This window comes from Ipomoea nil, unplaced genomic scaffold, assembly GCF_001879475.1.
Source record: "Ipomoea nil cultivar Tokyo-kokei standard unplaced genomic scaffold, Asagao_1.1 scaffold3087, whole genome shotgun sequence".
Taxonomy (NCBI): domain Eukaryota; kingdom Viridiplantae; phylum Streptophyta; class Magnoliopsida; order Solanales; family Convolvulaceae; genus Ipomoea; species Ipomoea nil.
The window spans coordinates 1,612,734-1,640,131 of NW_017619515.1; the positions used below are offsets into that span (position 1 = coordinate 1,612,734).

Here is a 27,398-nt window from a genome sequence, read left to right on the forward strand (position 1 = left end):
TGGTCCTCTTATCAAGTTTCAAACTTAAGGTTAGTAAAATTCATTTGCTGACTTCATTAGCATTCTAATTTGTTTATATCGATGTTCAATTCCTCTTTATTGCGCTTGGCAGGGGGACAAAGGAGGGGGTCGTTCTTTCCTTACTGATATCGTATCTAGCTTTCCAGCATTTATACTTATAGAGGGCTTAAGGTATAATTGAAAAAGGGTAACTTATAAAACTTAGTAAGATTCACTTGTATGCTATTAATATATATTTTATTTTATGGTATGTGGTCACCATCTTTCTATTTTTAAAAATACATATTATGAATTGCTTTTGCTTTTTTGAATTTCCTCTTTGTTAATGGATTTGTAAATTACATTTTGTAATGTAGGTATCAGATGAAGAAAGTGGTCATCAATCTTTACCAGGGAGTGGAAAGAAATTTTTATTTTAAAGAAAAGGGGAAATCTCCTACATGATATTGTCACGTTGAATGAAATACAATGTTGCATTATATTTTTCATATAACGCATACTTTTTAGTTATAAATGAAATTTAATTAATACATAGACTATTGTGCTTGAATATTGTTGTATGTTATTATTTGACAAGTATTATTTACAATTGTTTTTTTTAATATGTAGAATTGATTTTCTTTTAATATGTAAACTTCCATGAACAATGTTAAACATTAGTATTTCGAAATACAAGTTACATTTGATTTACTCTAAATTAAATGTGTATATTTACTTATGTTTGCAATGCACATATGAAAGTAGAGGTTTACAACAAAAAGTAATTAAATGACAATTACAAATTTTAGTAGCAATCACTATTAAATGAGAAAATACAAAAAGAAAATAAAAATATATTTTAGCGATCGTTATAAATCCCTACTAATAACACTAAAATTTAAAACCAAGACTATGTGGTCTAATGGTACCTGGGTTGGATTTCTATTTGGAAAGTTGTGAGTTCAAGCCTCCGTGGAGGCGTTATTGGTTTTTTGTGTTTCAGTAGGTTCTCCACTTAATGTGAGATTAAAGAGGGCAAATGAAAAGATAAAAGAGTTGGCTTTGTAAAGCCCACTTAATGTGAGATTAAAGAGGGCAAATGAAAAGATAAAACACTACAAGAAAAATGCACATAGACAACGGTTATTTGTCGTAGGGGTATAATTTCTGTTGTTGAAGCCGGTGTTGTTTCTGTTGTTGAAGCCGGTGTTGTTGTAAGTCTCGCGCATAGACAACGGTTTTTTAACCGTTGTCTTTTCTAGAAACAACAACGGTTTTTTAACCGTTGTCTATTAAATGTTGTTGAAGCCGGTGTTGTTGTAAGTCACACACATAGACAACGGTTAATAACCGTTGTCTTTTCTAGAAACAACAACGGTTTTTTAACCGTTGTCTATTAAGTGTTGTTGAAGCCGGTGTTGTTGTATGTCACGCACATAGACAACGGTTAATAACCGTTGTCTTTTCTAGAAACAACAACAGTTTTTTAACCGTTGTCTATTAAGTGTTTTTGAAGCCGGTGTTGTTGTATGTCACGCACATAGACAACGGTTAATAACCGTTGTCTTTTTTTAGAAACAACAACGGTTTTTTAACCGTTGTCTATTAAGTGTTGTTGAAGCCAGTGTTGTTGTATGTCACGCACATAGACAACGGTTAATAACCGTTGTCTTTTCTAGAAACAACAACGGTTTTTTAACCGTTGTCTATTAAGTGTTGTTGAAACCGGTGTTGTTAAAAGTCACGCACATAGACAACGGTTTTAAACCGTTGTCATTTCTTCCAAAGACAACGGTTTTTGACCCGTTGTCAATTCAATGTTGTTAAAACCGGTGTTGTTAAAAGTGATGCACATAGACAACGGTTTTTAACTGTTGTCTTTTCTTTAAAAGACAACAGTTATAAACTGTTGTCTATTGTGTGTTGTTGAAATCGCTGTTGTTAAAAGTCACGCCCATAAACTGTTATCTATTGTAAAATAGACAACGGTTAAAAACCGTTATCTCAACAATTTTTAACCGTTTTTAACCTGCTTAAATTTTAATCATATAAAAAAATCAATTTATCCATTCACCATGGCCAAGTGTAGTTACATAATTTTGCACAAGCTAATAAGGTTCAAAATAACAAGTCTAAATACTTCCATGACCAATTCTAATTATCATCCAAGTCATAATACTACAAAAAACAATTCCACAAACCAATTCAAGTCTAAATGATCACAACATTCTAATGATCAAATCATACATAAGCACTAGGGTCTAGGAAATAAGCACTCCAAATAAACGAAATAAGATAACATACTGTTTGTGGATAGGTGAAGTATTTTGGCCAAATTGAAGGCCAATTTTGACTAAAGCGGGCAACCCAAAACCATTACCGCCAAGTTCATATTTGGTATAAATTATAATCTTTTATCCAATTCTTTTTAATTTTGAGTTAAATTTAAATTTAATACATAACACTTTTAGTATTAAAATATACTATTAATTAGAAGATAATAATTTATAAAATAATTTAGTTACGTTTATAAATTTTGTAGGAATATATATGTGTGTGTAATTTATACCAAATATAAACATTATGCAAATTACAAATTTTGACTAATTATAATAAAATATAAATAATAATTAATTTGGCGCCAAAAAACAAATTAAAGTTTTGGTGGGAAATAATTTACAGACATCAATAGCGAGAGTAACAACATCTTTCGTACCAATAGCGAGAGTATACTTTTAAAATAAGTATAAAAGTAAAATTTCGTCACTAGATCATAAACCTTTAGTTAGAGTAATTTTTAACCCTCACAAAAACTATGCAAATAATACATTTAGTGAGGGGTTTTTCCACCCGTCACTAATTTTTTTTTCACTAAAAAGTGTTTTTCTTGTAGTGATATACGGATAAATAGAATAAGGAATTTTGGGATTAGAGTTTAACATTTGAGTAGTACAACAAACCAGTAGCGAGCAGAGACGGAGAAGGTGACGAGTTGAGCATGGATGAGGCTGCAACGGCGGCGGACATTGGAGGCAGCGACGGCGGCGGACGTTGGAGGCGACGACGGCATGATTATGGCGATTGTAGTTTTGTTCGACTTCGACTTCGGGATTGGCGGCGATAGAATTCACGAATGAATATTAAGTTTTTTGGCATAAGTGTTTTAATTTGTTTTGCAAGGAGGGAATTGAATTATTTTATTTGAGAGGGAGGGAGATTTTTTGCGAAGTGTGCAAGTCTTGAAAGTTAAAATTTTAAGAATAACATATATATCTAATATATATCTAAAGTCAAAATTATTTTGAGTTTTATTTAAAAAAAAATAACATATATATCTAATATAATAAGCAAAATGACAAAAGTTTTATTTTTATTTTATATTAAGTCTTTATTTTTTTCCAAATTAAATAAGTATATTCACGGTTTTATCGAGAACGGGTCCACCATAAACTAGGTATATAGGTACAGAACGGGGGTAAGAATTTAGTCGTTTTATTACCGGGGGTACTAGGCCCAAAATAGTACCAGGTATATAGGTACAAAACGAGAAGTAAGAAAATAGTAACTTTATTACCCGGGGTGCTAGGCCTAAAGTAGAACATATAAAGCCCAAAGTGCATGCCAAGGCTGTTGGGAGCGGGTCACAATAATATTAGGACCAAAAATGAATGTTTTTATAAAAAAAAAATTAAAAAAATAAATAAATAAATAAATAAAAAAAAAACTAAAAGTGAACTGTCACCTATAGGTACAGAACGCGAGATTCATAGATTTTTATACTGTAGATTCATAAATTTTATACTGTAGATTTATAAAATCTTTACTCTAGATTCATAATTTCTAAATCGTAGATTCATAATTTAAATACAGTAGATTCATAATTTCTATACAGTAGATTCATAATTTGAACATAGAGTTCTGTAATTGTGAATATAGAGTTCAAACATACCGCCCTTAACCCTTCCACACCATACCGCACCATTATGAACACCACACCGCACCGCACAGGGCCGTTCTATGGCATGTAATTTAATGAATTGAAAATAAAACTTTAATGAATTGACATTGAAATTTTGGTGAATAATTTTATATTTAAATATGAACGAAAATAGAACTATTAAATTAACTTTTGAATTGTATTATTTCTTTGTTAAATTTTTATGCATTATATTTGGACAAAAAAATTTTAATTACATTTTTATTTTTGTTCTAGATCTTCTAAACATCTATTTTCATCTCGTAACAAAAACAATGAAGGTCCAAATTATAGGTAAAAGATAAGGTGTAACACTTTAGTAAACAAGAGCTGGTGTAGCTTGGTGGGTTTAGTGTTGTTTGTTATGATAGAGGTCATGGGTTCTATCTTTCTTGGTGGCATCTTTAACTTATATATTATACAATCATTGTCTTGGTTCTCAGAGACAACATAGAACCAAACTCGTTATATATTAGATGTTGCACTTAAGTATATAAGTGTTGGGTGTGGCTTGGTGGGTTTAATTTAGTTTATTATGTTAGAAGTCTCGAGTTCTATTCTTCCAAGAGGCATCCTTAATTTATTTTATAAAATCGTTGTCTTGGTTTTCACAGACAACACATAAGTAACCCAGTTATATACCAGATGTTGCACTTTGGTACAAAAGAGTTTGTATTGCTTAGTTGGTTAAACCTTAATTGTTATGTTTGAGGTCATAGGTTCGATTCTTGTTGTTAACATCCTTGTTTTTTATATTTTATACAGCTGTTGTCTTTTATAAATAATGATGCGCCAACGACAACGGCTATATAAAACCGTTGTCGTTGTAGTGTTGTGTATTCAAGTGCTATTAAAAACAACACATAAATGACAACGGTTAAATAAAACCGTTGTCTTTTATAAAATAATAATGCGCAAAGACAACGGTTTTAAAAAACCGTTGTCTTTGTAGTGTTGTGTATTCTAGTGCGCTTAAAGACAACACATCAACGACAACGGTTAAATAAAACCGTTGTCTTTTTTAAAAAAAAGAACGCACAAAGACAATGGTTTTAAAAAACCGTTGTCTTTCTAGTGTTGTGTATTCTAGTGCGCTTAAAGACAACACACCAACGACAACGGTTAAAAAAACCGTTGTCTTTAAAAAAAAAACGCACATAGACAACGGTTTTAAAAAACCGTTGTCGTTGTGGTGTTGTCTTTTCACAAAATGCACAAAGACAACACACTTATAACAACGGTTAAGTAAAAACTGTTGTCTTTGACAAAAGTGTTGCATCAAAGACAACGGTTTTGGACCAAACTGTTGTCTTTTATACAAAAGACAACACTTTTCTTAAAAACTGTTGTCTTTCTAGTGTTGTCTATGTGCATTTTTCTTGTAGTGAAAGAGTTGGCTTTGTAAAGCCTATATAAAGGCCATGGATTTGGCTACCTTATATAGGGCCATGGATGAGAGAGTGGTTCTCCACTTAAGAGGGCAAATGAAAAGATAAAAGAGTTGGGCAAATGAAAAGATAAAAGAGTTGGCTTTGTAAAGCCTATATAAAGGCCATGGATGAGAAAGCCTATATAAAGGCCATGGATGAGAGAGTGGTTCTCCACTTAATATGAGATTAAAGAGGGCAAATGAAAAGACAAAAGATTTGGCTTTGTAAAGCCGAGAAAAATTAGCCAAGAAGAAGTTGGTGGATTTCGTATAAATTATTGTGCATCGGAGTATGTTATTTTCTCTTGTATTGTGTTGCCTCTAATCGTTGAATAAAAATTGTGTGAGAAAAATTAGCTGAAAGAAGTTGGTGAATTTCGTATAAATTATTTTTCTCTTGTATTGTGTTGCCTCTAATCGTTGAATTAGAGAAGTCTCCTCTGTTGTACCCTTTATCTATATAGTGGATGTGCCCGTGGTTTTTTACTCCTTATCTTGAGGAGATTTTTCCACGTAAAAAATATTGGTGTTCTTCTTGATGTTGTTTATTTATTTTTATTGTGCTAATTATATATTCTTGCGAGCTTTCTTCCAACAGACTATTCTTTAAGAAATTTATTATTTAATATATATACCTAATTACTAGTACTATTTCAAGTGGCCAAGTGGGTATGATTGGTACTAATACTTATACTAGCCCCAATTATTGACCAGTGTTGGGGGTCCAATGAATTTATAAATAGAAAATAGAAAATGATATAAAGCCGACAGGGAAAATTTTGGAAAACGGGAAACAATATTATTAACTTATAAATATTTAATTGAATAATAGAATTACATCTTTAATGATAAAATATGTAATGCAAACACATAGAGAGTGTTTGGTTCATGAATTTAGTTATTAAGAATTGGAATTAAAGTCCAAATAGATTTCTAGAACACTATAATAGAATTTGATTAGTCTTCAAAAAAACACGGCTGGAAATATGGAATTTTCGATTACCTGAAAGTGATCTTAAATCAATCGAAAGCAAAAAGTGGTCAGAAATAGCAACAAAGGTTTTCCGGATACCAAAAGTGGTCGGAACAAGGCTTTCGACTTGATTTAAAATCACTGTCAAGTGGTCGAAAATTCCATAATTTCTAACAGTGAAATAATAGAATTTAATTACCCCCTTAATTAGAAAATTCATTCGGCGTTCCCTAATAAATTAAGAGATTCATTCTATTATTCTCCCTACTAATTGATAATTAGATTTTTAAGTTTAGATTAGTATGTGCTTTTAAATTTTTGTTTATATTTTATTTTTTGTTCATATTGGTGCTTTGAATGTTTTTATATTAGAATAAATTGTCTTGATTTTTTTATTTTTAAATTTTTAAAACCTTTATTCCCATTATAGGACCATACATCACCAAACAAAAATATTAGTAATCATTGCAATTTCATCTCACTACCAAACATATGCAAAATTTTTAAAACCTTTATTCCCATTATAGGACCATACATCAACCAGTTGAATTGACTCCTCCCTCCCTAACGTTTTTGCTTCGTGTGCAGAGTTTAGATAATAAGTTTTGTGGTATTCTTCTGATTCTCTCATCTTTATGTAACATTTAACTAATACTTTGGAGTGAAAAACTCAATTATAGTTTCATTTGATCGAACATATAAACACAATATGTTAAACAAGTTATTCCGTTACATTTTAGATACACGGTAGTTTTATTTAGTTAAAATTTAACAACTACCATTTCTTTACTTAAAAAATGTCATTTTCGACCATTGTCCACGGTATAACAACCGTACCATCTACCATTTCCTTTCCTTCCCCCTCCTTCCATTTGAAGACTTAAAAATCTTCATAACCATATATCCAACAAGTCAACAACTACTCCCCCACTTATTCCTTATTTTATGTAATTAGTGAAGAAGTTTTTGTTCTACTACCCCACTTATTCCTTATTTTATGTAATTAGTGAGGAAGTTTTTGTTTGTTTCCCCTTGGAAGCTGCCAAAAGTAGAGGATTAGGGGATTAAACAATTATTTGGCTGTCCCTTAATCAGCCAAAACAATGAAAGAAAATCTTTGGTTGACTCTTCTAAAAAAAAAAAAAAAAAAAAAAAAATCTTTGGTTGCCTTATTCTTCTGCCGGAATCTAATCTAAAGAAAAACAACCATTTTGCAGCTTGTGAGAATCAAACATGCAACCTCAAGCTTGGTATATGCGTGCTCCAACCCACCAGACCACTCATAATTCACAACCATGTTGGTCACGGCACGTGTAAGTTGTTAAGGGGGCGGCAGATGAGGATATGAGGTGATAGTGGAGTTGATGAGGATTGGTGGTGCAAATAGCCGGCAAATTTGGAAATTGGCGGCCTTGTGGGCAAGTTTCGGCCAAACATGGAGACAACATGTGAGATAGTTTCGGCCAAACATGGAGACAACATGTGGGTGGTTGGACGAGTGAGATCGGCGGCCTTGTGGGCAAGTTTCGGCCAAACATGGAGACAACATGTGAGATAGTTCGGCCAAACATGGAGACAACATGTGGGTGGTTGGACGAGTGAGATCACAACCGGAGGGCCTTAGTGGCCGAAACATGGAGACAACATGTGGGTGGTTGGACGAGTGAGATCACAACCGGTGCTATGGACCACCCTTCGGCCTTAGTGGCCGAAACATGGAGACACGGTGATATTTCGCTATGGTTAAAACATGTGGGTGGTTGGACGAGTGAGATCACAACCGGCGCTATGGACCACCCTTCGTGGAGTGGACGGTTGGAAAATGGAACAAGGCACACGGGTTGAAGGACTACTCGAGATAGGAATTTGTTTCCAATGTAATTTTCCTATTTATTTATTTTGAATAAATGTTGTAGTATCCTTGTGAACATTTTATTGTTGAATAAAATGAATTGTTCCATTTGTGTATATTGAACTCTGTATATTTTAAAATATTCTTGTGTGATATTTTTAATTAATATATATAAGATTCAATAAGGGTGCGTGGTGCATCACGGAGCATTATGTGGAAAATGCTAAAATGGCTTAACGGCCGGAACGAAATGTAACAAGCGTGTCACATGCTTGAAATCCCGTAGAGAACTTTGGTTCTGGTTCATGTAGAACCATAAGGATTTCAATGATCAATTTGTCAAAAATTGGGATAGCTATATAATCGTGAGCGTCACAGCTCAATTGTTGAATATTTTAATTAATGTTCTGAGAACGATTATATAAGCTTGATTCAACTAGTCGGAAAATTTGGTTGATTTGTTCTCGTTAATTGTGTTATAATTAACTTGATCAAAAATTCCAAATTATACTAGTATATTTAATTTGAGACAAATTGTGTTTTGGTGAATAGTGCTTTTGTAGCACTAATGGAAAGTGAAATTTAATTTGGCACTTTTAAGTGCAAATTAAAACACTGTAACAGTGCTATTAAGCACTAGGTAGAGTGCCTAATTAGGCACTTTCGGCCACTTGGTGGCTGCACCTTTAGGTGTTGAAAACTTAAGCATTTGGTGCTTTGGTAATATCAATAAAGGTGCTAGATTATGATTGGTCTTAATGCTAATTTACTTAGCTTAAACCTTTCGTATGTGGCTAATTAAATTTAGCGTTGTAAAAGTGCTATGTGATTAGCACGAAAGGAGGTTTGGTTAATTGTGTAATTAACTAATAATCCTAGTGCTAAGCAGCACTGAAATTATAAATTAAGCAACCGAACGTTGCTGTGAGTTTATAATTTAAAGCAATAGAGATTGCTTTGGAATCGGTGCGCTAGTTTGGCAGCAATGATTCGTGCTTTGTGTAGCATGTTTCGTGCTTCACTACTAAGCACTGACTCGTGCTTCAATGTCGGAAGCACTGATTCGGGTTTGTGGCCTTTCGGTCAAAACCGAATGGATTCGTAAGTGCTGATATGTTCGCACCTACGAGATGTGCTAACGTGTAGCACATGTTTATTCTTTATAAGAATAAAAGGATAACCAAATTAATTGTGGATTAATGCGGTTATGAACGATCGATGTGGTGAACGTGAAACACCTTTTGGTGATTTCGGCGCAAGCGTTAGTATTGTACTCAAGAGTACGGTACGGTATTCACCTCAATTGAACGTTGTTGCCGAACATAAATATCAAGACGTTGATAAGTTCGGGTCTACCTCAAAGTATGTGGGGTGAGACAATACTTTGGACAAGTAAATACCTTTTAAATAAGGTTACCTGCATGAAATTCTTACGAATTGTGGGTACGTAGGAAGTTTCCTACTAATGCCCGAAATGTGGGGGTGTCTTGCCAAAGGTGTGTATTGGTTCTTAGTACACGAGTCCTATAGTTTGGATGTACATAAGAACACGATAAATTGAATCAAGAAATTTATTGTTCTTTAGAAGATATATCTCTATGAAGGTTCAATACCTAGCACGTTGAAATGAAATTTCGACGTAGCTATGGTTGAAGGGTATGAAAGAGAACCCGAGCTCAAAGCTAGACGTAGCAAGAGAGCTAGGATTGAAAAATCCTTTGGTCCAGATTTTCTGACGGACATGTTAGAATGTGATGCGCACAGTCTAACTTGTTTACTAGGAAATAAATTGAATTTTCTGACATGGTTGTTAGAAAATGAGCCTCGAACATATGTAGAAGTGGTGACTTCTACAGATGGACCAACCCGAGAGAGGCTACCGAGAGTGAAGTAGATTCTATCTTAAAGAATCATACTTGGAACTGGTTATTCTTCCTTCAGGTGTAAAACCTCTCGATCCTAAACGGATCATCAGTCGGAAGATAAAACCGGTTGGTTATATTGAAGTAAATGGCCGGGCTTGTAATTATAGATTGCATGCAACGCGAGTGCCATGGTTACGTCGATATACATTCTCGTGTGATGAGAATGGAATCCATTAGAATGATACTTGCCAAAGCCGTTTAGCGAGACTTGGAAGTTCATCAAAATGGATGTCTCGCTTTCTTAGTAAACATGGAACGACCTGAGGGTTTGTGGTTCCACGATGTGAAAAGAAAGTGTGTAATTGGTGAGATCATTGTATTGTTCGAAACAATTGTCTTAGTATTTGGCATGTGAGGTTTTGATCATGCAATGATAACCAACGAGTTTAGTATAAATAAAAGTGACTAGTGGCTCTACGTAACGTATACGATAGACGGTGATATCACTGTTTGTTTATACACGATAAAATCATCGTGGGTAGTAACGATCAAATGATCAATTCTACCAGAAACATGTTAAAATTGAAATTTGACATGAGAGGTGTGAGTTTGGCAGATTTAATCTTCGAGATTAAAATCGTGAGACTCGTGGTAAGCCAATCTCATCGTGTTGATTGAATCCTTGTAAAGGATGATAATCAAGTGGCTTGGACACCGTTAGATACTAACGTACAACTAGCCAATGATCACAAAGATTGTACTTCTCGTGGACAACACATTCAGATTATTGGTAGTTTAATTGTATCAAACGGGTTGTACTAGGCCAGATATTACCTTTGCGGTTAACGAACTTGGTAGACATTCGAGTAACCCTAGTGTTACGCAATAGTGAGGGTTATGAGATACTTAAGGTATGCTCGTGACTTTGGACTGCACAACATGGGATATCTAGCCGTACTTGGAAAGTATAGCACGGATATCAAAGGACGCTAAGTCCATCAAAGGCTACGTCTTTACGTAGGCCAGTGCAGTCGGTTGGATGAAAATTCTCAAAATGATTTGTGATAGCTAAGATCCGACGGGATCTAAGCTGAGAGCCTTAAACTCGTGTCGCGAACGAGTAGGCCGAATGGCTGTGCCATTTTTTCGGGAATGTTCCTAGATATAAACTCGTACCTCCAATTTGTGTGCGTTGCGATAGTCAAGCCAAAATTGGTTAAGTACAGAGTTAGATGTGGAATGGTAAGTCTAGACTTATAAGTCATAGACATAATACCATTAAACAATGTCTCACAACGGGGGTTATCTCTATTGACTACGTGATGTCGAAAGATAACGTAGCGGCCGCTAACTCGCTAACCCGAGGGTAAGCAAATAGTTGTGGAGAAGTTGGAACGAGGAATGGGTCTAAAGCCCTTGGACTAAAAGTTCTATAGTGGATACCCAACCTAGCTAGCACCTAGGTTCAATGGGACAACTAAATTATGGAACGGAGCGTGTCACTGTGGTGGTCTCGGACTCCCTACCACTCCTCGTTAGAAACAGTGACTCCCGCACGAGGCTAGCATGTTGATGCTTTAATGATTCGAATGTCGGTTGACATATGTGAGTATGCGGGATACTCGGAAAAGAATCACCTATGTGAGAGAGAAGTGAGGGTCACTTCAAAGGAGAATTGATGGGCACAATTCTTCACAAACTCTTGCAGAACCAGGACGGTGACCCACGACCAAAATGGGCACACTCATGAGAACAGAGCATGGTTGGGAGGATCCTGTGTGAGATATGTCATCGTCTACACAAACGGCAGTCGGTTCAAAGACATCGCGTTCTACCGTACAGCCAGTAGAGTAAACATGTCTTTACAAGGGAAGGTTCAAAGGGTATAGTGATCCCTACCTATCCTATGCAGGGATCGACCGTTGAACACAGTTGTTTCCAACTAGAAACGAGATAGGAAAGGCTTGATTCAAGCCCGATCTCGTCTCGTGTGCACCGGCACCTGCGGGCACGAATGTTGTCCGGAAATTTGGAAATTGGCTGGCCTTGCCATGCCACTGGGTTCGGCCATCGTGCCCGGAAATTTGGAAATTGGCTGGCCTTGCCATGCCACTGGGTTCGGCCTTAGTGGCCGAAACATGGAGACACGGTGATGTTTCGGATTTCGGCTTTTGAGCCCGAAAACAGTGTGGTTCCCAGAACCAGTTTGCTTTCTCCTGGACCGTTACGAGATTTAATTCAGGATTAATTCGCAAGGTTAATGGTCAGCTGTTACAACAGTTTTTATCTGATTTTAATTTCAGATTAAATATCAATTTAAGGTTTTAAGGAAAGACAGACACTTTGCCTAACTAGTACTGCTCTTTCTTCCTTCTCCTTCTTTCTTGTTTTGGATTATGCTTTTAAGCAAAAATCCGTTCTCCATCTTGTGATATATTCGTTGGATTGGACTTATAATCTGAGGATTATTAGTTCCAATTTTGGTTGATATATATTGGTATATCTTTTTCGTAGATATACATGTATATATAACCTTTGAGTTCGTTTTATATATATTTGTGTGTATATATATATTTCGGATAAATATCCAATAATATTTTATATACTTGTGTGTGTATATATAAATATTATTTTTGAGATATTAAATCGATTTTGGTTCATTATCTCCAACAGAATTGTCCTATAACCTATCATCAGATGTGAAGAATAATATATTTTGATAACCTTAATATTGTGCAAGGTAGCTATAGGTGGTGGACATTGATAATATATATTAATAATACTTGAATGTGCAGCATTGGTGGAGACAAAGTTTTACAGATGAGAGAGAAATTAAAACAATTTTTTGACAAGCAGATCAGACCACCTTCATCTTCTTTTTATATGCAATGTTTGGAGGGTTGTGGGCACACCCACTCAATACTCATTCATTGACAAAACTAAACAAGCTTGCAGATCTGAATAATTTGAAAGAGAGAGAGAGAGATGGCCTCTGTTGCGTTGACTTCTCTTGGTGCAACATTGGAGCTGGAGTTTCTGCAACCCAATCCTCCAAGGGTTGATCTTAGTGATGCAGCATCCATATGTATCAATTCTTTGTTTGAAAAGATTTCATCTTTGCAAGCTTTTGTGCAAGAGAAATCTGCAACCAGAGATTTGGAGATGAAGATCAGAGACTTTGCACTGGAAGCCGAAGATCATATCGAAATACAATTCAGCAACTTTCTTCTGGCCAAGAACGCAGAGGATCAACAAAATGCTTCTCAGAAACTACAGAAGATCTTCCGAGAAGCTACAGAAAAAGCAGCAGAGTTGCTGAAACTTAGCAGCAGCAGCATAAGCAAAGAAGCAGTGAAGAATGGAAGTGAAGGAGCAGTGATTCCTTGGATAAAACATTCTCCGGTGATGCTTGAGGGGGGCACAATGGTGGGTCGTCGCGGTGATCATATGCTGATAGTTGATAAACTCATCCCCAATGTTCACGAGTTTGGATGTTATGGTCAGTTGTTGACTTCGTTCAAAGTAATCACAATTGTTGGTATGACCGGTATAGGAAAAACAACTTTAGCTACAAGTGTCTATAATGATCCAAAGGTTGCATCCCGCTTTGATGTACGAGGTTGGGTTACCATGTCTCGGGAATACAACAAGACCCAAATGCTACACGACCTTCTTTGGACACTAACAAAGGAGGAAAACATTGATGATGATGATGACGATGACGATGACGATGACGATGACGACGAAGATGACGATGACGATGACGATGACGATGATGATGATGATGATGATGATGATGATGATGATGATGATGATGATGATGATGATGATGTAGTAGCTACACAGGTATACAACTTCTTGAGAGGTAAGAGGTTTCTAATTGTTGTGGATAACTTATGCAACACTCAAGCTTGGTATGATATAAGAAGATGTCTTCCTGCTGAAGAAGATAATTCAAGTCGCGTAGTGCGCACAACGCTTTTAAGAAGGGATTTCGGTGAGAAATATTACTCCAAAAATTACTATGTCCATCACATGTCTTTGCTAAATCCAGAAGAAAGTTGGGAATTGTTTTGCAATAACTCTTTTATAGAACGACATATGGCATCTAAATTTAAAAAAATTAGGAGCCAAGTTGTAGAGATATGTGAAGGATTGCCGCACTCAATACTTGTAGTTGCAAAGCGTCTATCTAAGTGTGGCAACATACAAGAAGAATGGAAGAAGGTTGAAAAGGAAATAGAGTTGCTTGGAGTTCTAGATAGAAGGGCACTCACCCTCACCTACAATCAATTGCCAGAACATTTAAAAGTTTGCTTTTTATATTTTGCAGTCTTTCCAAAACGTAGTGCAATCAAAGTGAAACTAATAATTAGGTTATGGATTGCTGAGGGATTTATTAAGCCATTGGGGTATAAGGAGTTAGAAAAGCAAGCTTATGAGTATTTAAAAGAGCTTATTGATAGAAGTCTTATTCTAATTGACAATTGGAGTACTTCTATAAAAAATAAGAATTGTGCTTATAAAGAGGGCATTTTTTGTGCTTTAAATACTCTGCAATTTCCACGAGGGTCATTTGGCATGTTTGCTAATTCATGCCGCTGGTTAAGCTTATACACACATAAATTTGACTATTATGTGTTGTTAAGAACAAACAACCCTCGCTCCATTTTTTTCTTTCAAGAAGATGTTGAAATATATGTGTCTTTCAAGTTGCTAAGAGTTTTGACTTTTGTTCCATCTTCATTTCTTCAAAGAGTTCCATCACGCTTACAAGATTTAATTTTTTTGAGATACCTATCTGTTACAGAATGGTTTAAGGGTCTTGAGTATGTAGTGTCAAACAATGAAAACTTGCAGACACTTGTTGTTTCTAGTAAAGAATCCCAACTTGGAACACCTACTATTCATTTGCCTTCAACAATTTGGGAGTTACCGCAGTTACGACATCTTGAACTTGACAAATCTTATGTGATTGATCCTCCAAACTTGGATAAAGATAATATGCAAACATTATTTTGGGTGTGTCCAACGCATTGCAGAACAGGAGTACATTGCAGGTTTCCAAACATTAAAGATTTGAAAATCTTTGTTTCTGGAAGCAATCCAATTACTTTGGATAATCTTGAATGTTTGGAACGACTTGAGATGCTAACAATTTCAGTTTTGTTAGGCCATGTTCTAACCCTTCCAAAACCGTTTGTGTTTCCTTCACTTCTAAGGAAGTTGAGCTTGAATGGTATTAACCTTTCGGAGAGGGATTTAACGGTAATTGGCATGTTACCTAAGCTTGGAGTTCTCAAGTTGAAAAATGTCTTTTATGGGAAAGTATGGGAAGTAGAAGAAAGTCGATTTCGTAGTTTAGAATTCTTGCTTATTGAAGATAAAACGCTCAAGCAATGGAGAGCTCATGAAGATTCGTTTCGTTGTATTGAGCGCTTAGTCCTAAGATTTTGTTATTGTTTGAAAAAAATCCCTCATACTATGAAACATATTTGGTCCTTGAAGTCAATTGAGTTCCAGCAGTGTTGTCCTTCCGTTGTCACTTCTGCAGAGGATATCCAACGCGAATCTTACAGACGCCATACTTTTGAGGTTAGAGTTGAAGCTATTTTTACGTTAGAATGAAGCTGCATAGTATAGTTTTCTTTAGATGTGTTTAGGCTTGTCATCCTTAGCTTCAATTCATTAATATATATCTCATTTCACTTTCTTCATTATATTCTTAATTTGCATTATGTTTTTCATATATATAGATCAAAATCGTGGGACCTGAATATGGAGATGAATCACAATATACAGACATAGAAGAGTCTATTCTTTCAGATGATGAATCAGAGTGTACACAAACACAAGAGTTTATACCTTCAGATGATGAATGACGATGACAATTAAGCTAATGTATGGATGCAAGATAGAATTGATCGAATCACAAAAATTGTTGGTTACCAACTAACTACATATTCTTAACATCTATTATTAATTATATATGCCGTTGAGTTAGATGGTTTTAATGGCGCTTTAAATCCAATCTTGTCTGTTCGTGCAGAACCGATAATGCTGTGAAGAATCGGTTCACGACCCTCTGCAAAAAGAGAGCGAAGAACGAGGAGGAATTAGCGAAAGAAAACAGTAATTCATCCATTAATATAATAGGAGGGTTATCTTTCCAAGTTGGTTCAACAGTGATAGCATTTCAGAATCTGCAGTGCCCCTTAAGAAGCAAAGGTAATATTCGTTTAGTGTGCTTCAACTCTATATGGTCATGCTCCAGTAAATAACGTTTGGTTTTTGGCGTTTAGGAGGAGTCAAATTCCAGATCCCCCTGAAAGTTTTAGCAATGGGGAAAAATCAGATGCTATGGCGTTTAGGAGGAGTCAACTCTCCATTTGCAGTAATAGGTCAAAATCTCAAAAGTCCCGGGAGCAATAGAGTCGTTATGATGTGCAACCGTGTGGTGCACACGGTTGCAAAAACGACGCTGTTTTGACGTTTGACTTAAAAAAAAAATAGTTTCGATTGTCGTTAACGGCGTTATGTTGTGTATAATTTGAACTATACATCCATAACTTTATAACTATACATTTATAATTACATAACTACACATTCAGAACTTCATAACTACACATTCAGAATTGCATAACTACACATCCATAACTTCATAACTATACATTCAGAATTGCAAACTACACATCAATTACTTCATAACTATACATTCAGAATTGCATAACTACACATCCATAACTTCATAACTATACATTCAGAATTGCATAACTACACATCCATAACATCATAACTATACATTCGGAATTGCATGCATAACTACACATCCATAACTTCATAACTATACATCCAGAATTACATAAATACACATCCATAACTTCATACCTATACATTCAGAATGTGAAATTATAAAATTATGAACATATGTTTACGTAACTAACGGCAATCGAAAATGATTTTTTTAAACGTAAAACGACGCCATAATTTGTCGGAGCAATGTATCGAGATGAGGACACCAAAGATTCGCATGCCAATGGTAAATAATCTGAAGCAATCTTTGGCTCTTAACACACCATTAGGTTATATAGAAGTCATTTAGACCATCAACTGTTTTACAAGTTCTTTATGTTTTATAATTAACACCGGTTTTGGATCAAGCAGGCTCTAGCAATAAAACCGAAGGAACATTATATTTCTTAAGAAGGATGATCCTAAGATACTCCCATTGATGCAACAAGCGGAACTACTGAGCTCACTGGCACTCAAAGTCTATTCTGAAAACACAAACCAGAGTCTTGAAAACGCTTGCAAGGTCAGGAAAAATGAGCGTTCTTGAAGATTTGCATTACTCTATATTATGTTGTCTATATGTTGTTGTTTGTTCACATGATAACGGCTCAATCAGTGGATCTGATCTTCTTATACGAAAAGAATCTTTTCAGGTACTTGAAGATTTCTCAATCATACAAAAGATGGTGATGTGCGAAATGCCAAATTTCTGAGATGGAGATTCAGCTCAAATCATGAGGTGTCTTGAGCAGACCCTAACTGTAGAAGGCACCTTTAAACCCGTACCATACTCAAACTAATCTCCTTATGCACCAGGCCGGCCCAATTAAATGGCAAAGTGCTGGCCATATTGATTTTTTCATACGAGAGGAGGTTTGAACTCCCGACCTCTCTTAAGAGATGAGAGTGCACAACCACTCACGCCCACCAAGCTGGTTTGCAAGCTAAATATGTTACTTGGGAATGCTTGTCCACAAAAACGGGAGTGCCTAATATATTGTTGTGCAGGCAACCTGCTTTATCGGAAGAGTCTGCAAGGAGCTCAGAGTATAGCACGGGATCAACTTTACTAGCCCACGGGGTTGGTGATAATAGAGAAAAGAGCGAAGCCGAGCTATGTGCATTGCATCAGGACATTGAATCGGGATTACAATCAACCTACATTGATGATGAATTTGGAAAAGGAATTTCTGGCAATAAAAATCCAAACATGCTATGTATATTCATAAATTATTTTATTATAATTGTACATTCATAAAAGCATGCATTAAAGTTGAATTAACATATTATTAACTCATAGTCTCTATATTAAATGTCATTCAATTTTAGGATCCTTATGCCAATATTTGACATTATGGTCTATTAAGACAACTTGTTTGGTTTCTCATTTAATTTTGAGCATATTTTAGTCCTATGTCTAACTTAGAACTTTAAAACCTATTTTGAACAAGTTATTTAGGACCTATCTTGGGTCATTAAGTTTGGATCCCACCATTATTGAGTGATATTTAATAATAATTATATCCATTTTTATTTGACTTATAACATGTTTATTATGATAATAATATTGATTATTATGCATAACATGTTCACTAAGTCTTAATTATTACTGACTACCATATTTTGTTAATGGTATTCATTGTTGGTAATAATATTATGTTTGGATATATTTCAGTACTAGACCATTTTATATCCATGTCATAATTCACTTGGGTCATTGAGATTTATGGGTCTAATTTGAGTGATTAAGCTATTGCTATAATTATTATCTTCGGTCTATTTATGAGCCATTAAGAATTTAAGGATTATAATTGTTATTTTGGCCATTAAGAATTACAACTATTGTTTAAGTTGTTTTTTTTTTTAATCTATCAATAGTTTTCAAGGCCTTAATAATAATATTAATTCTTTTAATAATATAGTAAGTAATATAGTTGGTATATTGTCTTTACCATGGTAATTTAATTATTACCCTAATTTTAGTCTCCCTAAAAAGACATTATGGTCTTGGTTAATTATTGTGTGGTGATATGAGATTGGCATTCAATATCCCCTTAGTTTAGGGGTTAATCTCGTTTATTACCTTTCATAATAATTATTATTGCTTGGTAATGTTTGGAAGATTACCTATTTAATTTGGTGGTTATTGTTATATACAATTCGACGTTGCATTGAGGTTACTAATGGTGAATATGAGAGAATTTTAGCACTATGGCAGATGCAGTTTGCATCATTAAGGTTAGTCATTAAGTTTTATAATTACTTTTTTTTTTGGTAACTAGTGCTACAGTTATAGTTTGACCGCTATATTTTGAAATTGCCACATTTTATTTCTTTATTTAAGAAAATGGAAACATTAAGAATATGTATTACCATGCTTTGGTTGTTATTATTAAATGTAAATGGTGATTATAAAGTTACTTATTATCATTAATATTTTAATGATAACATTATTATTATAGTTTATTTATGAATCCTGAATTGTTTCCAATTATGTTTATGTGGCGATGCTTTAGATAAGAAATTTTTCTTTTAAGGCAACTGACTATTGTCATTACTGTACATTTATTCCATAATTCATTTAGTTTTTGAATTATGATTAATGTTATTGCCCATATTTGGTTAAGTATGAATAAATGAATATTTGGTGTATTTTCATACTCTTTATATTATTTTATGCATATGATCATATTAAGTGCAATTAGGGTTTGAGATTTTGATTTACAAATGATAACATATACTTTTGGTTTATTATTGTTATAATAATTTGTGACTTCCGTTATTGTTGGGAAAAATCCTACTTCCTGTGACAATGAAAATCACAGACCCTGACACGGTCCACAAATACGAGATAACACAATAGCCCAAAATAAATAACAACGGAAGGGACACAAGATTCACGTGGAAACCCCAAAACCACGGGGAAAAACCACGGGACCACCACAACCAAATATTCCACTATCACAAATCTTGCACCAAGTGGGAAACTGTAAGACTTTCCCATATGGGACTTAATTATGTGGTGCAAGTGGACTAGGCCCATTAAGTAATGACATTAGGTTAAGTCTGTATTCCACCAATATGCCTATATAAAGCTTGTATTGATGGAATACAAGACATATTATTATTACATGGTACTCATACTGTTCAGAAAATACCAATACATCATCTAGGGTTCTGAGTCAAGTATGAGACAAAAAGACTAACCCTATCCTGCAGATCTACTGTTCAAGAGACAACACAACAGGATATCAACTAGCTGGAGATCTACAATGTTTCCGCTATCGCTACTACGAGTTAAGTTTTTTCGTAGATTATTCTTTGTATAGTTAGATCATATTTAGATCTCACACAGAAGCCATTTTTCCGTTGGATTGCAGTCATTATGACTTGAATTTTTACAAAGAGGCATGAAGATCTGGTCCCAAAGACCACAATCTAGAATGCAATGGAGCATCCAAGTATTTTTCGAAGATCTGATAAGATAGTCTGCATCCTTTCTGAACTTACCAGCCTAATACAGTGTCTAGAGTGTTGTGTTTTTTTTTTTTTTTTTTTTTTTTTTTTTTTTTTTTTTTTTTTTTTTGTGTCACATTCTTTTGTGTGTTGTATGGGAGAGTTGGATAGGGCATCCAATAATGTTCCCATAAGGCTTTTTTATGGTATTTATTTGCCAATTGTACAAAATATATAGAATGTAGTTACAGATTGGCACATCGCCATTGATATAGAACATATCAAAAAGAAGAAGAATATATTGATAGAAGAGAGGAGGATCAACATCAACCAGTTGAACTGACCCCCCCCCCCCCCCCCCGGTGTTTTTTGCTTCGTGTGTAGAGTTTAGATAATAAGTTTTGTGGTGTTCTTCTGTTTATCTCATCTTTATGTAACATTTAACTCATACTTTTATTGGAGTGGAAAATCCAATATTGCCCTTTGTGTGTATATATGTCTCAGAAAGCAAATTACTTAGAGCTGAACAAGATTTGGACTAAAGATGTGTTGTTAGGATCGAGCGCTTTACTGGCACATTTTCGTGAGGCAGAGTGTTGGACTTGGCCCTTCAGGCCTCCTCCCAACACTTACTTTAGCCATATAGTGCTGGACTTGATCCTTTACCGACTTCTCCCCAACCAAATGCACATATGCATGCCCAGAAACCACGAAAGAATTATAAAACAACACGGTCTTAGTTGCATAGAATAGGAGAAGAGTTGAGATAGAGTTTCTTACACTGTTTTTTGTAGCTTTTGTGTGGCCATGAATTCAGAAACTTCCTTGACGGCACCTACTGGAAATCTGCAATGGGGTAAGTGTTGTGGGGAAGAAGCTAAGGGGTCTGAGAAACTCTCTCTGTTATTTAAGTTGGTCAGAGGAGAAAGTGTGATCATGGCAAAATGAAGAAAGTAGGGGAGGGAACTCTTTGCAAATTAAAGTGTGGAATATAGTGGCATTCACTGATGAAAAGACTAAATTGACCCTCATTCCCATTCTCAAGTCTTGAGTCAGAAGGGGGTATTATGGTATATCTACATGTTACTGGTTCTCCAACCAGGGCCCAAAGTTGAGAATCCCATCATTTAAAGCAAAACTTTAACATAACACAAGGATTACACTTTGTTTGGGTCCATCTCTCAAATTTGAACTATTTAGTTTTGACTGTAACAACAGTTTCAGAACATATCAGTTGATCTTAAACTAAATATTTGATTCTACAAATGCTGACAAACTTTCTGAAGCACTAGAAGTATAGATCATAAGAAGCTTACTCAGAAATGACCATATCAAACAGACCACTTTTAATTTAGTGCCAGGTTCAAGAAAGCCAAGTGCTCAAACCTCTTCTTGTTCGGACCATATCTCTTTGTTGACCAACCCCATAAACAAGGGCAAATTATATTCTGGACCGCGGTCCACAATGCATTGTGGTCCAGACATCAAATATGCATTTCAAACACCCCTCGCTCCATTTTCTTCTTTCAAAAAGATGATGAAATATTTGTACCTTTCAAGTTGTTAAGAGTTTTGGCTTCTGCTCCATCTTCATTTTTCCAAAGAGTGCCAACACAATTACAAGACTTAATTTTTTTGAGATACCTATCCGTAAAAGAATGGTTTAAGGGTCTAGATTATATTGTGTTAGCTAATAGAAACTTGCAGACACTTGTTGTTTCCCGTAGTAATGAATCCCAACCATGGTTTAAGGATTTAATGATAATTGGCATGTTGCCCCGACTTGAGGTGTTGAAGTTGAAAAATGCTTTTCATGGGGAAGTATGGGAAGTAGTTGAAGGCCAAAGATTCAATCAACTAAGATTCTTGCATCTTGAAGATAAAAAGCTCAAGAAATGGATGACTAATAAATATTCATTCCAATGTCTTGAACGCTCAGTTTTAAGATTTTGTTGTTGTTTGGAAAATATCCCTCGCATGATGTATCATATTATCACCTTGAAGTCAGTTCCTTTTGTTGTTGTTATGGCATTGCATTATTCAGGAAGTTCGACACTTTATTTCAGACATAAATTCTGAGGTTAGAAATTACACATGATTCCTTCTTAATTTTTCAATTATTTTTCTTCACTTATAACTTTATTTACAAAATTTGCTACTATTTCTCCTTTTGATTTCATTTCATTTTCTTCATTTTGCATTATTTTATTCATATAGGTCAAAATCAAGGGACTTGAAGCACAACGCTTGGCTTGATTGCATGGTACAAAATGTATAGATCAAAATATTGCTTCAGATTTCCCCTCAATTATTGTCATAAAGCTATCCAGGCGGCCAGGAACAGATACAAGAGTCTAAACCTTCAAGTTATAGGTTTGCATTAGATTTAATTTGGTTATTAACAATTATTCTTAATATTATTTATTTTATTTTTCTTTCCCATTGCATGCCTTTACTACTTTTCAGTTCCTATTTTCTTTTCTGTAATCTTTTATCTAAATAGGTTTTGTATGAAGTCTTGAATTTTATGTTAATTACCAATTATTCTTTCTTGGTAGATCAGATATTTCACTTTTTGCATGTGAAAATGTTTTAAATATTTGCCAAGAGTGATACAAGTGTAAAACTTTATATTAGAGATGTCCAAATTAATTCAGTATATACAAAATTATTTCAAGGAATAAGGTTCAAATTGGCCACTGAACGTAACCTGAAAATGTAATTAGGCCACGTACTGAACGAACAGAAAGTGCAATTAGGCCACTGAACACTCCAAAAATGTGCAATTAGGCCACTGAACTCTCCAAACGTATGCAATTTCACCTGATAGCAGGTTACCCTCAATTTTAACAGGTTATCTGCTTACGTGGCAGCTGAGTTGGCATTTTTAATAAATTTTAATAATAAATTTTTATTTAAAAAAAATTTAAAAAAATAAAAACGACTTTATTTTATTTTTATTTAATTTTTTTTCAATTTTTTATAAAATTTATTATTAAAATTATTTATTAAAAATTATTTAAAAATTATTAAAAATGCCAACTCAGCTGCCACGTAAGCAGGTAACCTGCTAAAATTGATGGTAACCTGCTATCCGGTGAAATTGCATACGTTTGGAGAGTTCAGTGGCCTAATTGCACGTTTTTGGAGTGTTCAGTGGCCTAATTGCACGTTTTTGGAGTGTTCAGTGGCCTAATTGCACTTTCTGTTCGTTCAGTGGCCTAATTGCATTTTCAGGTTACGGTCAGTGGCCAATTTGAACCTTATTCCTTATTTCAAATAGTTACTTTGAATTAACTAAATAGAGTTAATATCAGCCAAGGTTCCTCGAGTATAGTGGTTCTGCCACTTATGGTCCTAAACTTTCGAATAAACCCTTCGAAATCCTCCATGTTTCAAAAATGACCTGCGATAGTCTTCACATTAGTGTTTGCCGTTTGAGCTGTGAAATGTGAGGGCATTATAGACATTTCACATTTTTTCTCACCCAAATTAATTTATTTCCTGTTCTGGAATTAAAATTGAAACAATTCTTAACCCTAAGGGCATTATAGACCTCCGGCTTGATTTCCGATTCCACCTTCATCGGTTCCCCCGTTGGTTCATGGGCGCTGCCCTAATTCTCTGAAACCTGCCTTGGTCTCTTCCTCTTTGGAGCTGAAATTATTACCAAAACAAAACAAAAAGAAGACAACCATACAAAACCTCCGCAATCTCAATCTCCAGCTCCTCAGGGTTGTTGGAAGAAGTCGATTTGGACTACGATTTCGGTGGCGGTCTCTACTTCGACCCATTAGCCTTCTACATCAACAAAAACACCAGTGTCACTCAAAAAATACTCACAATTCCGAAAAGATAAAGCAAAAAATTGAAGGACTAACAATCTTTCTACGGGCAACGGCAACAATGGAGGTGCCGGCGAAGGCGTCGAAGTTGAAACAGGACCCTTCAATTTGATCCCCGACTCCACAATTACCACCGCTGCTGCTTGAAATCCAGGAAATTTTTGGATGGGCTGTTCAAAAAATAGAAAGAACCCTAAATTGGGATATTTTCGAGGGAATCAAGGAAATATACTAAATCATAAGAAGAAAGTACCTGAGAGAGGTTTTCTAGGGACTGGAACGTCTATCATTTCATTACCGGATTTCCACACGGGGGCCGCCCTGAAAGGCTTTCCGGTGCTCAGAGGAAAAGTCTTACGGTGCTGAAGTTGTTGGTGGTGTTGGTGATATATGGTTGTTGGTGCTATTGCTATGGTGATGTGGTTCGTGACGGAAGTCGCTGTCGCTGCAACCAATGGATTCGGCGGCAATAACCTCATTCCTCCACCACCGACGTTGCTACTATGATGGAGTTGGTGGTGGACGTGGGCGGTGGTATCCTTAGAGGTGACCACGAACCGGAACCGTAACTGTGCTAACCGGAACCGAACCGGAATCGTCCGTACGGTTCCGGTTCCGTTCTTTTATAGGTTCCGGTTAAGGTTTCGGTTCCGGTTCCAAACCGTAAAAAAAAAATAAATAAATAAAAAGCTAGCTGCATCTTGAAGAAATTAAGTAATTTGACCTCTAATGCTAGCCGTGAAATAGATTACTTAATTTTGCTATGAATAAATTCCACTTAAACTTACAAGTTACAATTGTCGTCTTTAAAAAAATTAAAAATTTTACTCAACTCACGGCTTAACACTACTTACAAACTTACAATTTATCCAGTATATGCATGATGGACCTTGGTTTATATTATATGCATGTAGTTTAACATATTATGTGCATTTAGTAAATAGATTATGTACCTTTAAATAAATTAAAAATATATAGTATGTTAATTGAGTGTACATAATTTGGACATGATGCACAATGTGCATAGTGGACTTTGGTCCAAATTGTGTACATAAAGTTAATATATTATGTACTTTCAATTAACAATAGATAAATGTCTTATGATACATATTATATTAATAAATTATTAAACCATTTTTTATTTGTGGTTGATTGAATTTTTTTTTTTTGACAAAATAAAAATCATGTACAAAACATAATACAATAAAAATAAAGGGACAAATAAGTCATTAAGTCGAACAAATAGTATAATTAGGCCTCTAAAGTTTAAAAAAAAAAATTAATAATAATAGAACAACCCTAAGCTCCTTAAATTGGTAAAAAAAAAATGTGATTAAACCCAACGATAACTTCTTCAATAGGCCAGGGTATTGTTGAATGTTGATTTGGCAAACCTACAGATTTCTTAGACCTAGATCATAGGTGTAAAATTTAATATGATTAATGTTTTAATTTTAGGCAAATATTTGTGTGAGATTGTCTCACCATGAGACGGATCGGATCAAGATGAAAATATAATATTTATACACATAAATATCATACTTATATGCTCAAATGTAATACTAATCAGGAATAAAATTTTTGCTACTTATAAGGGTAAATGTAATACTTTTAAGAGAAAATGTAATATTTTTACATTTCGATTTTAAAATATTACATTTTTTTACTCAAAAGTATTATATTTTCTTTATAAGTAAGTGGCACTTGTCAACATTACTTATTATGGAAAATGTAATACTTTTGATAGAAATATAATACTTTTACATCAAAATGCAAAAATATTATTACATTATTTTAAACAAAAAAAGTATTACATTTCTCTTATAAGTAATTAACAAAAATTTTATTCCTGATTAGTATTACATTTACGCATATAAGTATGACATTTGCATATTGATTGGACCTGACCCGACCTGTCCCATGAATAAAGATCCGTGAAATAGTTTCACACAAGTGTGACTCATAATTTTATTTTTATTTTTAGTTTGCATAAATTTATTAATCGAAAAATTTAAAATTAATATTTTTTTAGGGTAGCTGACAAGCCTCCAACATGGCCCTATCATAGTCAACCATAACTACCTTCATCAACATTTGGGAAATTGGAACAAATGTTGACCTGACCTCCTTCGTTAACCTCTAGAACGGCAATTTAATTCTTAAATCAAGGTTCACATAACATTATGCATTATAAATTAAAATCACACGGTACATAATTCATATTCATAAAATATAAAATATGAGCGTATGATCAAAGACTATTCTTTAAGATATTTATTATTTAATATATATACCTAATTACTTGTACTTTTATAATTTCAAGTGGCCAAGTGGGTATGTTTGGTAATACTTATACATAATTCATTTTCGTAAAGTAGAATTTCAATACAAAATACATAAAATTATCACATAAAACACATACGCATATTATATGTTATTACTTATTTTTTAAATTTGATTTTAAGTATATAATTCGTATTCATATACACAGAATTTTTCAGGTACAAAATTTATATTTATAAAATATAAAATTTTATAACGCAAAATATAAAAACTCATAATATAAGACATATATACATATATGTTGGGTTGGGCTTCCCTCCTATGTGGTAAATAGCTCATGTTTGAACCAAGCCAATATGTATCCACTATATTTTTTGTTGGAACTCCACTCATCTTGAGCCCTAATTATAATTATTATAATTATAATTATAATAATTATTATTATATAATTTAGGGAGATGGCAGAATCTTCAATCCTTACCTAATTGTGAAAGGGAATCCAATCTTCCTTGTTTTTGCTAAGGAAACAATTTTCCTTCTTTTGATTCTTTCCTCCAAAATTATATATATATGTTACGGCAGTAGGGCAGAGAAGTTCCAAGCGGCGAAACCTTTCTCTTCATCTTTCAATATTCTGTTCGGCAGACAGAGAGACGAGAAGAGTGGTCAGGTTTGCCAACTTCTTGGGTATTTTCTTCATCAAATATTTTGGAGGTCAGCTTATTTGTTCCAGGCATCTTTTGGGTATTCTCGTACTATTTATATTCTTTTCATCTTGCTTGTGGTGGTTGAATATTTTAAGTAAGAGTTGGTACTCTGTTTAGGCCTGTGGAATATAATAGAAGTCTTTGGCCTAGAATTGTTGTATTTGATGATTTGTGGATGTTTGGCTCGTGTGGTAGCCTGAAACTTTGTACCCAAGATTTA

At 34.5% G+C, this 27,398-nt stretch overlaps 1 protein-coding gene across 1 annotated transcript in view; it reads left to right on the forward strand.

Annotated features, from left to right (window-relative positions):
- The first annotated feature begins 13,080 nt into the window (after nt 1-13,080).
- The window catches only part of LOC109166251 (putative late blight resistance protein homolog R1B-23), a 33,149-nt gene continuing 18,831 nt past the window's right edge, over nt 13,081-27,398 (forward strand). Inside the window, exons 1-5 of the mRNA XM_019315174.1 lie at nt 13,081-13,788; nt 13,891-14,626; nt 14,762-15,690; nt 15,852-16,035; nt 16,145-16,323. Coding sequence (XP_019170719.1) covers nt 13,081-13,788; nt 13,891-14,626; nt 14,762-15,690; nt 15,852-15,977 — 2,499 coding nt within the window. The 3' untranslated portion in view covers nt 15,978-16,035; nt 16,145-16,323. The remainder of the gene's footprint in view (nt 13,789-13,890; nt 14,627-14,761; nt 15,691-15,851; nt 16,036-16,144; nt 16,324-27,398) is intronic.